The 14,906-nt window shown below is 49.3% G+C and overlaps 1 protein-coding gene across 3 annotated transcripts in view; it reads left to right on the top strand.

Moving 5' to 3' along the window:
* The window catches only part of DOP1B (DOP1 leucine zipper like protein B), a 104,267-nt gene that overhangs the window by 31,072 nt on the left and 58,289 nt on the right, over positions 1-14,906 (top strand). For all 3 annotated transcript variants that reach the window (XR_006718219.1, XM_045501429.1, XM_045501430.1), the window contains exons 3-9: positions 1,399-1,580; positions 2,205-2,375; positions 8,052-8,241; positions 10,238-10,336; positions 10,676-10,799; positions 12,666-12,775; positions 13,088-13,202. Coding sequence is in view for 2 of the 3 variants with exons in the window: in XM_045501429.1 (XP_045357385.1) it covers positions 1,399-1,580; positions 2,205-2,375; positions 8,052-8,241; positions 10,238-10,336; positions 10,676-10,799; positions 12,666-12,775; positions 13,088-13,202 (991 nt within the window). In the remaining variant the exon portion in view is untranslated. The remainder of the gene's footprint in view (positions 1-1,398; positions 1,581-2,204; positions 2,376-8,051; positions 8,242-10,237; positions 10,337-10,675; positions 10,800-12,665; positions 12,776-13,087; positions 13,203-14,906) is intronic.

Raw genomic sequence — 14,906 nt, 5'->3', positions numbered from 1 at the left:
GAGTTCAGTTAGACTCCAGCCTTCCGATGAAAAATATTCTTTTCCTTCCTTTCCCTTTGCCTCCTGCATAACCTCAGTGTATGTTTAAGGTCATTTTCTTCGTTGATCAAAAGAACATGTGGTCCAGCGGCCAGCAGTTGTGACACGGAGTGCAGGTGGCATCACACATGTCTTCTGACATTCTTCCAGAACACGCCAGCTTTGTTTCAGGTGCTATGCAGAATGCCCAAGTGATTGTGACAGGTGAAGGAAGACCATAGACCCAGCCCTCAAGTCACTGCCCACCTGAGTCAGCCGTGGAGCAGATGATCAGTAGAACAGGGTTGTAAATCCGTGACAGATATGCCCATGGAACCCGGAATAGCCAGAACTAAGTACGGGGAAGGGGACGGGGGGCCCCTGCCAGGGAGAACCATTCCGCCTCCGTGAGACGGGGCGCTAGGTCTCATGTGAGGGAGATTAGCAAGGTGGACAGGACAGAGCTTGGGCAGAGAGCCAGGCAGGAATCGCAGATGGATCTGAAGTATTAAGAGTCACGGCAGGCAGGAGTCACGCTATGGAGGCCTTTGAGTGGCTTTTTGAGAAGCGTGGACTTCACCCTGTAGGCCTTCGGCAAATATTTGTGGACTGTTCCCTAATGACAGACACTTTGTCTCATAAGGTTGAGTCATGAGGACCCACCCAACCGCAGCACTCTGCCTGTGGTCACTTGAGGCCGGGCAGAACGGCCGCGGTCCGCTCACACTCCTGATCATGGTTCTCAGGTACTGCGAATACCCAGGCAAGGCCCGGCTCAGGAGTGCCGTTGCCGCATCCCAACGGGGCTGGGCGTTTCTCCTGCGGGACGCAGGTCCCTCCCAGCAGGATCACCAGCTGGTGGAGATGCCAGGAGTCATGGCCGAGAGGTGTGCCCCCCCCCATTTCTTCTGGGGTGACCCCTTGCTCAGAGCCCCCCGGCTGTGAAGCCAAGCTGGGAGAATGATGGGGATAACTCAGACCCCTTCTTCTCCCTGGACAGAGTCCAAGGGCTTCCTCAGTGCAAGAACGAGGGTCTTCTTAGGGACGGGGGTCACCTCCCCCAATACGGTCTGTGCTCCGCTGAGCCTCATGCATGGACTGGAGCCCTCACCTGTACCTGGCTTCCTATGTGTGGCCAAGAGGCTGGTCTGATGGTGACAGAATCTTCCTTGCTATTGATTTTGATACGTGCCTCATCTCCAGCATTGCTGGGGGCTTCCCTGATACCCGTGCCCCCTGGCTCGTGGCCCCCCCGGTGTTCCCCACGATGACCCTCTGTCTTCCTTTTGAATCTGTTCTTGTCTTCCTGGCCTCGACAGATTTACTTTCCATTGTAAACATTGCTCCCTTTTTCCTCCTGTTTTTCCTCTTGTTTTCCAGGCTCTTCAGAGTAACCTGAGGTATTCCTTATTGCCAAGACGGCTCCTCATCAGCAAGAGATTAGCCCAGTGCCTCCATCCTGCTTTGCCCAGTGGTGTGCACCTAAAAGCCCTAGAAACCTATGAGATTATCTTCAAAATTGTGGGGACCAAATGGCTGGCCAAGGATTTGTTCCTGTACAGGTAGAGTAGCTTCCCTACCGTATTACTTTTTTGTTACCTGAGTAATCATATTTCAGTTCACGAGATTAGAAAAGGACAAGCAACGTGGGGGAGTGGTAGGCAACAGTTCATCCTAAAGACGTCAGCAGGAGATGGTCAGGGCTCACCTTCTGGAGGCATCCTCCCCGGCCTCCCCGTAAGTGTGTCCTAAGTGGACGTGTAATGTGCATCCTGCCTAGACGTCCGCTCTTTGCCGAATAGCACATTGTGACCATCCCGTGCCAGGCAAGCATCTCCGTCCCTAATGTAAATGGCTAGCTGGCTGCTTTTGAAAATCCCCTTTGGGGGTACCTGGGTGGCTCGGTCCGTTGAGCGTCCGACTTCGGCTCAGGTCATGATCTCACAGTTCGTGGGTTCGAGCCCCGAGTTGGGCTCGCTGCTGTCAGGCTGTCAGTGCAAAGCCCGCTTCAGATCCTCTGTCCCCTTCTCTCTGCCCCTCCCTCACTTGTGCTCTGCCCAAGATAAATATTTTTTTAAAAACATAATAAAAAAATGAAAATCCCCTTTGGCTGGGTGATTGTGCCAAACTTCTGATTCGGTGTCTCATTTATCCCCCACCCCGATCTCCCTTTCTCTTTCCCAAAGCTATGGGTTGTTTCCTCTTCTGGCGAACGCGGCCATGTCCGTGAGGCCCGTGCTGCTTGGCCTGTATGAGAAATACTTTCTCCCGCTGCAGAAGCTTCTCCTGCCCAGTCTCCAGGCCTTCATTGTGGGCCTGCTGCCCGGCCTGGAGGAGGGCTCGGAGATCTACGACAGGTGGGTCTCATCCAGTGCTGACGGCGGCGGGACTGCTGGTGGGGGGATGGTGTTGGTGCACCGGGGGAGGGGGTGCAGGAGGACATGCTGGTGCACAGCGGGGGGATATTGGGGGGCCTGCTGTGTAAGAAGCAGGGAAGAAGGAGCAGCAGGGAAAGGTGCGGAAGTCGGGGTGATGCTTTACATTGCCGTGGTGGTCCCTGCTTGACCGAATGCTGTGTTCTCCTGGGAACTGCCTTCAGTTACAGGTGAGAGTCAGAAGGTAAGGTTTCCCAGAGTCACATGGTCAGTGAGTGGCAGAGCTGGGATTCTGAACCACGTAGGTCAGATTCCAAAGTCTTCCTGCTTCCCATTACACCTGGCTGCTTCTGAACGAAAGCAGAGCCATGCTCATTGATGGCTGGGGCTCGAGAAGGCAATGCTAACTAAGCAGAAGAGCTCGACACCTTTCAGCAGCACTTTGGGGACATTTGTAAGGCTCCTAAGCATAAAAACTCATGGAGGGCTTGTTTCACTCGTGCTTAGGAGCAGAAGAAGGCATAAGTCTATTCACACTATTGGGTATATACCGTGTCCTGTTTGTCTGGGGAATTATCACATAAGAACTCACTTCCGTTGTATCAACCGTCTGATCGCTGTGATTACCCTCTATTTAATAGGACCTGTTTTAAGAGCCTGCGTGCAGCCTGACTGGGAGGTTTAGAAACCTTGGTGCTTGCAAAAGTTTTCATTTGATTACACAATGCACTGCCCAGATTTCCCCCACGCCAGAGGCCCCAGCTACCCCACCTTTGTCATGGCTGTGACTGGGGGGTGCAGGGGCTGGGGTGGAATCAAGGAATCAATCCAAGGTCTATTTGGAGTGCTCCCCTAAATTCAGAGAAACCAGATAACTAGAATGGTTTGGGGGATTGTGGCTAGTGGCTATTAAGGGTGCATTTAAGTCAACAGCATTTGTAGTGGAATTTGACAAACCTAACCAAAAATTTACACTGGAACATTTCAAGCTTTCACATAGAGCAGGTGGTGGCTTCCCACTTCCCAGCGGAGAGCCCCCCCCCTTGCCGTGGGTCCGGTCAGCCGTCCACTTCTGTAGGAGGCAGAGTCTGCGTCACTGCCTTGTTAAGCCGGTGGCCGCATGCAGGATCGGTAGGTGTGTGGAGGTGGTGAATGGAAGGTCATGTAGGAGTCAACTAGAGGTCCCTTACCAGATCTGTCTCTTGACTCCTAGTTCAGGCTCTTTCTAGGAGTTTTGGCCCATTCATGTTTCCCAGACAAATATGGTATGTTCACGTGTGTGTACGTAAACGCTTTTTCTGTCATCTGACAGATGAACACATCAGTTCCCTAAATGTGTTGCGATTTGTGTTTTTTTTTTTTTTAATCTATGAGAATGAATCACACCAGAAGAGCATAAATAGTTGGGGTGTTTTTGCGTGTTGTCTTAGTTGATCAATGAGGGTTCATTTGAACAGTTGCTAACATTGCTTAACATAGCTTTTTTTTTGTGATTTCTTGACATCCGACCAAGAGCTGAGTAGAGCTGCGTGAAATCACTGGGTAGATGGAGCTGTGACAGGAAACCAGGCCCAGTGTCTGCAGCACCCCAGAGTCCTTCGTTTTCAGCTCTCCTAGGTGGTTACTGGTCGAGGGTTCTAGAATCTCTGAGTGGGTGTGCACGGGCACAGTAATGGGAAGATTGCACCAAAGCCTTTGGTCTCCGTGTCCGTGTTAATTTGAGAGAAGTCATCATTTTGAGAGAGTCGTCAGCTCTTTCTCCCCGAGTGCTCTGGAGCTGAGTCAGACACCCCCCAGCAGACACTGTGCAGGAACAGGGAAAGGAGGGTCAGTGGGGGTCCTGCTGTCCTGTTGGTAGCACATGCAGAGGGGTGAGTTGGGCTGGGGCCGCTGCGGGCAGGGTGACTCACGAGTTTCGCGGAGGTGGAGGCTTCCTGGCTTGTGTGTCAGTGAACCCTAAGAACAGAAACTCTGACCGGTGTTAGGACTTCTTATTCACCCTGGCTTTCCGACCCTTGTATGCCTGCAGACGACTGGCCAGAATGTCTTTTCTAAAGTGGCTGTGAGGGGCACCTGAGTGGCTCAGTTAGCTTAGTGTCTGGCTCTTGGTTTTAGCTCAGGTCCTGATCTCATGGTTTGTGAGTTTGAGCCCCGAGTCTGGCTCTGTGCTGACAGCATGGGGATTCGTTCTGTTTCCCTCTCTCTGCGCCTTCCCCACTTGTGTGCGCACTGTCTCTCAAATAAAATACAATACAATACAATAAAATAAAATAAAATAAAATAAAATAAAATAAAATAAAATAAAATAAAATAAATAAAAGTGCTGTGAAATAGCTTCATAGCTCTGTTTTGCTGCACTGAGAAAACAAGAGTAGTTTGGAGAAAATCTCGAACTCCTGAGGAAATGGAGGAAAGGTGAATATTGTCAGAGGTTTGTAAGCAAGCAAAAACTGCTTGGCAGAGATTTTCATGTAAGTTAGTGGTTCTCAGCTGGGGTGATTCGTGTCCCCCACGGACATTTGGCATCATTTTTGGCTGTTGCCACTGAGATGGAGAGGGTGTTACTGGCATCTAGTATAAACATCCTGCAGTGACACGGTTGTCCCCACAGTGAAGACTTACCTGCCTCAAAGTCCATCGTGTCAGGGTTGAGAAAGCCTGACTTAAATGGTAGTTGAAACATTTATTGACCTTTCTTTTGGTCAGTTCCAGGCACCATGATGATCAGCTCTGCTGGCTCTAGAATTTTTGTACTCTGGTCATGTATCTGTGGTGGTGCAGGACACTGTTGTCACTGTTGTGCTTGTTCACATGGCCACACCCGAGCTCTTTGCTCCTGTGACAGGTTGGCTTTCCGTGACTATCCTCTACGCAAGTGGCAAGTTGGGAAAGGCTTGGGGCTTACAGCAAACAGCCTGTGTCACTGACTATCCATTGAATAGAGAGTGAGCTTGTGTTTGCAGGAGGCACGAGAGAGCGGCAGGCGGGGTGAGGCAGGAGGCATGGAAATAGGAGGGGTCCGGAGGCTGCTTTGGTTGCTGATTCGATCTGAATAGAAAACATTTGCGTCCCGGGCTCTAAACGGTGTAAGCTAATTTCACATTGGAGATGATAGGAGTGATTCTTACTTAGTAGAGAATTATTTGGCTTTTCTTTATATATATATAAGGATTATTTATTTATTTTGAGAGAGAGAGAGAGAGAGAGAGAGAGAGAGAGAGAGGAAGAGACAGAAGCCCAAGCAGGCTCCACACTGTCAGCACAGAGCCTGACACGGGGCTCAGTCTCAGGAACGATGAGATCATGACCTGAGCCGAGGTCAAGAGTTAGAGGCTTAATCGACTGAGCCACCAGGCGCCCCAGAGAGTTGCTTGAGTTTTAACCCAGTTATCTTGCCCTTCACTTTAATCTCCTTAGCAAAGTCTTGTCACAATTGCCCTTTTTTGAACTACAGCATCATTGACATTTTTAATGTCTATTAATTTTTTTAGGATAAAATGAGACATGAGCTGCATTTCTCCAACAAAGGGAACTAGCCTGTGCACTCTGAATGCAAAAGGGATAGCTTAGGTGGCACCTCCCCCATTGCTAGACAGTTGAACCCTCCGTGAATAGCTCGTGGTCGGTGTTCCGTGGAACCAACTTTGGGAATACACTGTTCCAGCAAAGGGAGATGCCGCGGCAGTGAGTGCACCGCTGTGTCTGCGATGGGCTTTATCTAAGCATCAGTCCCTGGAGAGGGGTCGGGCTTTATATAAGCATCAGTCATCCCCTGAGAGGGGTCCCGGAGAGAGGGGAGCTCTCCCGGGGTTTTCTCAAATCTCCTGCTGTAGGAATCTCTTCCTAGCTCCAGACCGGCCTGTCGGCCTGCCCAGTGCGCTGCAGCCGCCGCTGCTGAGTGAGTGGCGCTCCTGCCTCAAATCGGGGCCTTTGCTGGGCTGTTTTCAGAGCTGGGCGAGATAAGCTGTATTTGTTTGCTCAGCCTCAATAGAAGACCAGTCGATATCTTTAGCCACCAAACCATTCTGTGTGCTTTTCCTGAACATTTGGCTGTCATTCGTGCCTCTTCAGTTTTGTTTTTTTCTGCAGAGGTGGTAATGTGCATCATGTGCACAGTAAAATTCAAGTATTTTATGACTAAAAGGGTCAGACTAGTTTTATTTATTATTTTTTTAAGATTTTAAGTCATTTCCTTACCCAACAAGGGGCTCGAGCTCACAACCCCAAGATCGAGAGTCACGTGCTCTACAGACTGAGCCAGCCAGGTACCCCAGACTAGTGTTAAAGAGAACAAAATTTACTGTTAATATAAAGAGGTAGTAATTTTCTGTACGAAATGCCTTTGTGTACCTTGAACTGATTATCGACAAGTAAGCTGAAGGTGACTCGGGTCGTAATAAGAGGGAAAGAGTGACACTCCTCTCCCCGTGTTTTTGGGTGCCAGCTGTGTGTCAGACAATCATCTGGACCCTAGGGACGTGTCAGCAAGCAGAGCAGACCTGGTAGTAATGGGTGGGAGGTGATAGCTCTGTTCGCCTGTGCTAAGGTTTACGGGAGACTCTCAGGTCATGGTCCGAACATCTCCATCTCTTCTCCGTATCTCAGAGCCACAAGCTAACATGCACAGAGGTTAAACTCATCCTAGGGACCCTTGCCAGGAAGCAGACACAGGATCTGGACAGCACAGGCCTGATTCTGGGAACCTGGGTAGGCCACTGCATCACCCTGGACGGCCAGTCCTGTGATTTTTGCCTGTCTTCTTTGCCAGTAGGAAACCCGACAGGTAGAATTCTTTTGGATTTTGAGTCACTTCGCTCATTAAATGAAATCGCTTTGTGGAGATTTCCCTCTGCCATTTACTGACAGGTGCTGTCATTGGCCCCGTAAGCCGTTCTCACTGTTGACAGGGAAGGTGCCCTAGTCAGCTGCAGGCACATCACTGAGCGGAGAGGGGCCGGGCCTTGGTCAGTGTCCGTGGAAAAATAAGCCCGGACCCGCTGAGGATCCTGCTTCTCTTCAAGGGCGGACGTGGAGTTGCTGATGTCCCGTCATGGGAGAGAGACCCAGATAGAGATAAGAGACAAAGGAATGTCAGACATCAGCAGGAGAGCGTCCCAGAGCAGGACTCAGCAGAGGGGGTGTTGTGGATGGAGTGACAGGCTTTATGGGATTTGCAAATTCCCAGGGGAACTTGGTCCCCAGTGTTTCTAAAGTCAAATGTGCCTTGGCTCTGCTCAGATGGAGGGCTGTCTTTATCATTATTTGAGTCTCCAGTCAGTCGCACTGACCTTTTATTTTGTATTTGACATGTTAATGAAAGTGACTGGTCTGCTCATCCCCTTTTTGGTGGTGGAGCCGCCCACCCACCGGGTCTTGCAGCATCAGGATCCACAGATGGATCTGAGCCACGGTGCCACCACCAGTCAGACACTTCCCGTTGGCCAAGAAGCTGTACCTCTCAGCGACGTGCTTGTTTTAGCAAATTCGGTTTCAGTGATGGCCAGCAGGTGGACAGAACAGAAAGGCAAGAGGCGGCAGCCTCTCAGAACCACGAAGAAATGGTCCCACAGCCAGGGGAAGGCGAGCAGGGGCTGTTGGTACCGTGAGACACGGACGCCTGGGACCAAGCCCTTACCTTCCGTAACGTCTTGTCCACAGAACAGACGCTCTGCTCCTGAGGCTGTCCCTGGTGGTCGGCAAGGAGGTGTTTTACGCTGCCCTTTGGGGGAGTGTCCTGGTGAGCCCTGCCATCCGCCTTCCTGCCTCGCTCTTCGTGGTGGGCCACATCAGCAGGGACTCGCCCGGCAAGGAGCAGAAGTACATGCTGGGGACGGATTACCAGCTCACGGTGGGTGCTTTGCTTCTCACGAGGGTGGAGCGGGGCACGCAGGTCCCAGCTTCCTGGGCACAGGCCGTCACTGGGGCTGCAGAGGGGCTTCGGAGAGCGGCAGGGAAAGGGAGGTGTTGCAAGCTTCAGAGCGTGTGTGCTCTGCTGCTGAGCAAAACGAGGAGGAGGCTTCGAGGTGTCAGTACCCAGAATGAAACCCAGGACGGTGGTGTTTGTTTTCAACATACGCGTTAACTAACGCTTTACATATTCAAACAAGTACTTGCACCTAAGGAGGACCCTTCAGGAAGCAGTTAGCTGTGACCAGTGCTCTGAGGCCTCACGGAGTCTGTTGCTGTAGCTAGAACCTCGTTTCCTCCCTGTCCTGTGTCACACTGCACACTGTCCACACATCAGGCTCCCTCTTCCTCCAGCCACTGTCTCTGTTAGTCCTGTTCTTGCCATCGTCCTCTCCTCTGTCTGCTCTCAAACCTAGACTGTCAGGGTTCTTCCTGTGTCCATCCCCAGGCCCTTTGGAGGGCCGCCTTCTTTCCTGGCAAGGTCATCCCTTCCGTTGACCTTCCCACATCTTTAGACTCTGGTGTGTGATGGCCCGCAGTCTGTCGCCACCTAGTGGTAAAACTGAACAGCTTTGTCCGTTTCCACTGCTCTCCTTTCAGCTTCTGATCCTTGCTCTGGACCACATCATAATCTTCTGACTGCCCATCCTCTGCCCATCCAGGCTTGTTTTTTGTGTTTTTTTTTTTTTGTGTGTGTGTGTGTGTGTGTGTGTGTGTGTTTTTTACTGCTCTTAGCTCTTTGCTTTGTTAAAGCATAGCTTTGTTCATATCCATACCGTGCTTGAAAAATATCTGGCTTCCTCTTGCCTACAGATAAAGTCCAAACTCGAGAAAATTATAGGTTTGCTCCCAACCCACCAGTCTCACTCTCCCTTCAGGCCCTCTGCACCCCCAAACTGACCGCTCAGCCTGGCCTGCAAGTCTGTGATGCTGCCTCCCTGCTCCTTGCCCTCACTCCCCACCCCTTCTTCCCCGGCCTCAGTGCAGGCCCTCCCTGACCTTCCCGCTCAGCTTTCCTACAGAACTCCAGTGTTTTCCCTTCTCTCTTCCGAATTAACATTTCCCTTATGGCTTTTCTCAACTGTTCTGCGTCTGTGTTCCTGTATATCTATACTTGGAAAAGACATAGAGTATAGATTGAATTGGTTTGGAATCCATGTAACTGAATGGAGTTTGGGGTTAGTCAAAAGATCCTACCGGAACCTAAAGACATTCCTTTCTGGATCCTAGAATTTGAGGTCTTAGAACCTGACCATCTCGTCCAAGCCCTTCAAGCTCTCAGATGCAACGTGTGAGAGCTGCAGCTGATCCACTGTCCGATGTTACACTGTTTACAGCCTCCTTGGGAACTTCCTGGGTGTGACCTGGAATGTCCCATACATGCAGAGGGCAGGGGGAGGCCAAAGGAAGAGGCAGGCCACTCCAGATTGGTCGGCGGCCAGTTTACTATGCCGGGGAGCTTACTGACAAGGCCTGTCTTGGGCGGGCACAGGGCAAGTAGATCTCTGCATCCACCTGCCAGATTGTAAAAGTTTACTATGTAGAGACTTTGCCTGGGTCGGTCACATATACCATGCAGGTGTCGTCAGTGCCACATCACCATGTCAAGGCTGCGTCCCTCAGGCAGCTTCTGAGGCAGGGAAGGCAAGCAGAACGCACACTCCCAGGACAGAGGAGAAGGTGAGGAGCCTCCAGCTCACAGGTCAGCCAGGTCACGTCATCTCGATGACCTCCTCTCACCGCCCCACCCCCAGTGTCTAGAGCTAGAACCCATATTTCCACATTTCCGCCTTACTGTTGTAGTCCATGTGATTTAACACAGTGGTTTCAAGATTCCCAGGAAGAGTTAATTTTATTTTTGTGAGTGTACAGAGTAGCCTACAAATGATGTTAAATGACTTGATAGTGAAATGTCCATGCTGTTTTATCATCTACAGGTAAAGTCTCTGTGTGCATCACTGTTGGACTCCAATGTTCTGGTGCAAAGAAATAATTTGGAAATTGTTCTGTTCTTCTTTCCATTTTATACATGTCTGGTAAGCCGTTTGTGTTCTCCCAGGAAGTCCCTAGTATTCCCGAGGATGTGGGGGGCAGGGGGCAGGTGGGACAGATCCAGGCAGCTTTATAGCAGCCACTTTGCGGTCACCATTTGCTTCCAGCTGGCTGAAGCATCCTTGTTCATTTTTGTGAGGATGGTGTTTCCGTAGCAAAAACTGAGTAGCTTCTGCCCGTGGGCATCGTGAAGAACCAACCCCTTTTGAGAACTACCTTTTTAAGAGCAAGTTTGGTAGACCGGTAAGGAAGGGCCACATCCAGAAAGCCGATGATCTACTCGTGCATCCCTCTGCAGTAAAGTTTTCTCTGTCTTCCAATAGGATTCCAACGAGAGAGCCATTCCTCTGCTCAGATCTGACATCGTGCATATCCTGTCAGCTGCCACTCAGACCCTCCTGAGAAGAGATATGTCTCTAAACAGAAGACTTTATGCGTGGTTACTAGGTACTGAGCAGTATACGACAATCGAAAGTCGAAGTTAACATGAAACCTTATAGTGCTGATTTGTGGATCAAGTTTCAGTCTTGGTGATATGTTTCTGAATCATGAAGTATGGAGAGAGGACACACTGACGGAATATGGCACCGGTCAGATGAGTTCTGCCTACGCTGTAGCTTTGCTTATGTTGCAGCTGTCACACAAAAAACAGGGAAATAAACAAATGGGTTTTTTTTTAAATTTTAGAGATTGAGAGAACGTGCGCGATTGGGGGAGAGGGAGACAGAAAGGGAGGGAGGGAGGGGGAGAGAGAGAGAGAGAGAGAAAGAGAATATCTTAAGCAGGCTCCACGCTCAGTGCAGAGCCTGACGTGGGGCTCGATCCCATGACCCTGGGATCATGACCTGAGGCAAAATCAAGAGTCAGCCGCTCAGCAGATTGAGCCACCAGGTGCCCGTAGATGGGATATTTAAAATGCTCACTGAATTGCATTTTAAGAAGCTTGAAATACCACAAAAACTTGTAGTGAAACCTCCTTCAAGTAGAAGCTTGCTGCTATGAAGAAGTCTCATGGGCTTGCGGGGTGTGAGAGCAAACCCACAGACGGTTTGATACAGATGGAAATGTTTGTGGTATTGACCTAAAGTTTTGGAAGACATTTGGAACCGACTTTGGGAGAGCCTGAGAACCCGGGCCCATGTTTCTGTGCACAGCCCATAAACTTGTAGAAAAGCCTTTGACAGTTGGTTCACAGGGACAGAGTTCAGGAAATCCCAGGGCTTGGAGGCTAGCACTTCAGAATTTTATAAATCTGCATGTTCGTGTACCTGAGCACAGGTGGCACACAAAGTGACCATGAAAGGACTCCACAGCTTTTTTTTTTTTTTAAGACTTTATGATTTTAGAGCAGTTTCAGGTTCACAGCAAAATTAAGAGGAAGGTACACAGTTCCCAGCTCCCCCTCCTCCCCACAACCTCCCCACCAGAGTGGCACGTGTGTCACAGTCTGTGAACTGGGGCTGGCACGTCATCACCCAGCGTCAGTGGCTTCCCCCAGGGCTCACTCGTGGTGGTGAGCATTCTGTGGGCTTGGACACAAGTGTAAGGACACGTGTCCACCTTTACAGCATCACGCAGAGTGGTTTCACTGCCCTAAAGAATCCTTTGCTTCTCCGCTTTTACAACTCTCAACATACAGGTCTTCTCACACCAAAGTCAGGAAGTTCTCTGAACCCTTTCCTTCCTCTCTTCTCCCTAGTTACAGAACTGCCAGAACCCATTGCATGGAAGCCAGTGGAGGGTGTCAAGAAGAATATTTACAGACTCTTTAAGCATTTTTATCAAAAGGATGATTCTGATAAATGCTCAGCTCCCGCTTAGTTGACCTTGACTTGCTGTATATAGAGAGGACCTGGGAACAAGTTGAGTGCTGGCTCCCACCTGTTAGCCTCAGCCCCAGAAACCATGCTCCTAATACCATGAGATGCCTTTCTTGCCCTGAAGACCTCATAGACTTACCCAGAACTCACAATAAGAGCATATAGAGGAGAATAGCTTGAGTTCACATACTGCCATATAAATGCTGGATTTTAAAAATGATCCTCTTTCCATTCCGTGTAATCAGACTTATCCAAGACAGTTAGGGTGAACTCTTGGGACGAACTAAATTGATGCCTGTTGAGCTGGAATCCTTAGCATACCACTTTTTTTATCAGAAGAAGAAAATGTGACTTAGTCTCACCAGGTTGGAATTTGGTTTTCTGTTGGAAGAGTTCTCTTTTTAAAAATACCGCAGCATGAGACCCTTGCATAATGTTATGTACCTTAAAATTATAGATCTTGTTACAGCTCATGGCTCTTGTTCTCTTGTAGGTTCAGATATTAAAGGAAATACTGTTGTGCCAGAATCCGAACTCTCAAATTCTTACGAAGACCAGTCCTCGTATTTTTTTGAAAAATATTCTAAGGATCTTTTAGTTGAGGTAAAGGAGACTTTCTGGAAAGTAGATCCCAATCAGAACATTCCTGATCATGATTCCTCAGTAGATTGATTTGTAGGACCTCAAAGTAGACGTTGGGAATGTTGCCGGATATGCAGTTGGGAAAATTCTGTGTGTGTCTGTTTCGTGCCCTGTGAGTGGTTTTCTATCAGAAATACTATCCCAGAATGCTTAAAATTAGAAAAAAACAATAATGTCATACTGTGCTTAAAATTAGAAAAACCAAGAGTGTCATGCTGTGCTACAATGTCTTACAATATCCTAATATGTGGCTTTTTTGGGGGGAAAAAAAAGGGTCTAACTGAGATACTGCACCAGAAGTTCTCAGATGCTGACATAGAGGAACGCCATCATGCGTACCTGAAGCCTTTCCGCATCCTCGTCAGTCTTCTGGACAAGCCGGAAATAGGTAATGTTAGAAGTGCGGTTACTGGGGTGCCTGGGGGGGGGGGGGGGGCGGGGCTCAGCCGGTTAAGAATCCGCCTCTTGATAATCAGCTCAGGTCATGATCCCAGGATCATGGGATTGAGCTCAGTGTCGGGCTCTGCACTGAGCATGGAGCCTTCTTGGGATTCTCTTTCCCTCCCTCTCTCTGCCCCTCCCCTGCACTCGCTTGCATGCACGCGCACGCTCACTCACTCTCTCTCTAAATAAACTTTAAGGAGAAAAAAAAAAAAAAGAAATGCGGTTATCCTCATAGGCCCGATGTGGATTGCCTGTGTCGAGGGAGTTAAACTTGGCGAGACACAGTCAACAAGTTATCTTGAATATAATTCAGTCATTGGAATTTCAGAATCTTGAAGCATTTTCATCACCTTGTGTGTTCAGTCATCCTGTCTGGGCACCTCTTAAAAGTTTTGCACAATAACGCAAACGCTTTTGTTGGAAAAATACCTTGGAGCTCCTATCGTGCGCATCTGTGTGTGTGCCTACAGGGCACATAGGGCACTGATTGTGTGAGAATGTTTCCTCAGTCCAACGTCATGCTTCAAATGCACTGTGATTGTATTTTCAAGTGAGTAGGGATCCTCCTCCCTCTCTTTGCCTCACGACCCAGGGAGAGCCACGTCTGCCATGTGGGCCTCGTTCTGTTCCTCTGCCAAATGAAAGGGGTTGAACTAGACTCCAGCTCCTGAAGGGTCCCCTCTTGCACACTGTGGTCCTGTGAGTGTCAGCTAAAAACACAATGACCTCTGTCCCTTGCTTAGAGAATAGAAATTGCTCTGATATCCATTCACGGTAAGATCTTAACATCCAATCACTTGAGTGGGGGAGGGGCAGAGAGAGGGAGACAGAGAATCCCAAGCAGGCTCTGCAATGTCAGCACAGAGCCCAATGCGGGGCTCGAACCCACGAAACCGTGAGACGATGACGGAGCTGAAACCAAGAGCCTGACGCTTAACTGACTGAGCCACCCAGGCGCCCCCAAAGCGTTCAACGTTCTTATACTGTAGGTAAAATATACTTGGGGCTGATCATCAAAAAAGTTCTCAAAAATGAATAAATAGAAGTTTTCTCAGAGGCACATTTTCGGTTTTGTGGAAAAGCAGCATCAAAGATTAATCTGCTGATTGCTTTTTACACGGATACATTGAGAGAGCTTTTACTTTCTCAGAATCAATCCTGTTTTCATCCCTTTGCACACTTGGGTGAGAAGTCGCTCCCTTCATTGCCTGGTGGCTGCTGGTTGTGGGGCAGAAATGTCCAGCCACCTTCTACCTGCCTGATTGACAGCAGTGCTTCTCTAACCTGCAGCTGGTCTAGTTCTTTTGTGCCATTTTATTTTTATTTTATTTTTTTTAATTTTTTTTTTCAACGTTTATATATTTTTGGGACAGAGAGAGACAAGCATGAACGGGGGAGGGGCAGAGAGAGAGGGAGACACAGAATCGGAAACAGGCTCCAGGCTCTGAGCCATCAGCCCAGAGCCCGACGCGGGGCTCGAACTCACGGACTGTGAGATCGTGACCTGGCTGAAGTCGGACGCTCAACCCACTGCGCCACCCAGGCGCCCCCTTTTGTGCCATTTTAATAAGCTTTTCAAAAGCAGTGTTATTTTTTTTTTGTGGGGTTCTAGCTCACAATTATAAAGGATTTAGATGGGCACCTGGCT

Source organism: Leopardus geoffroyi, chromosome C2 (genome assembly GCF_018350155.1).
Source record: "Leopardus geoffroyi isolate Oge1 chromosome C2, O.geoffroyi_Oge1_pat1.0, whole genome shotgun sequence".
NCBI lineage: Eukaryota > Metazoa > Chordata > Mammalia > Carnivora > Felidae > Leopardus > Leopardus geoffroyi.
This window is presented reverse-complemented; position numbering and strand designations above follow the sequence as displayed.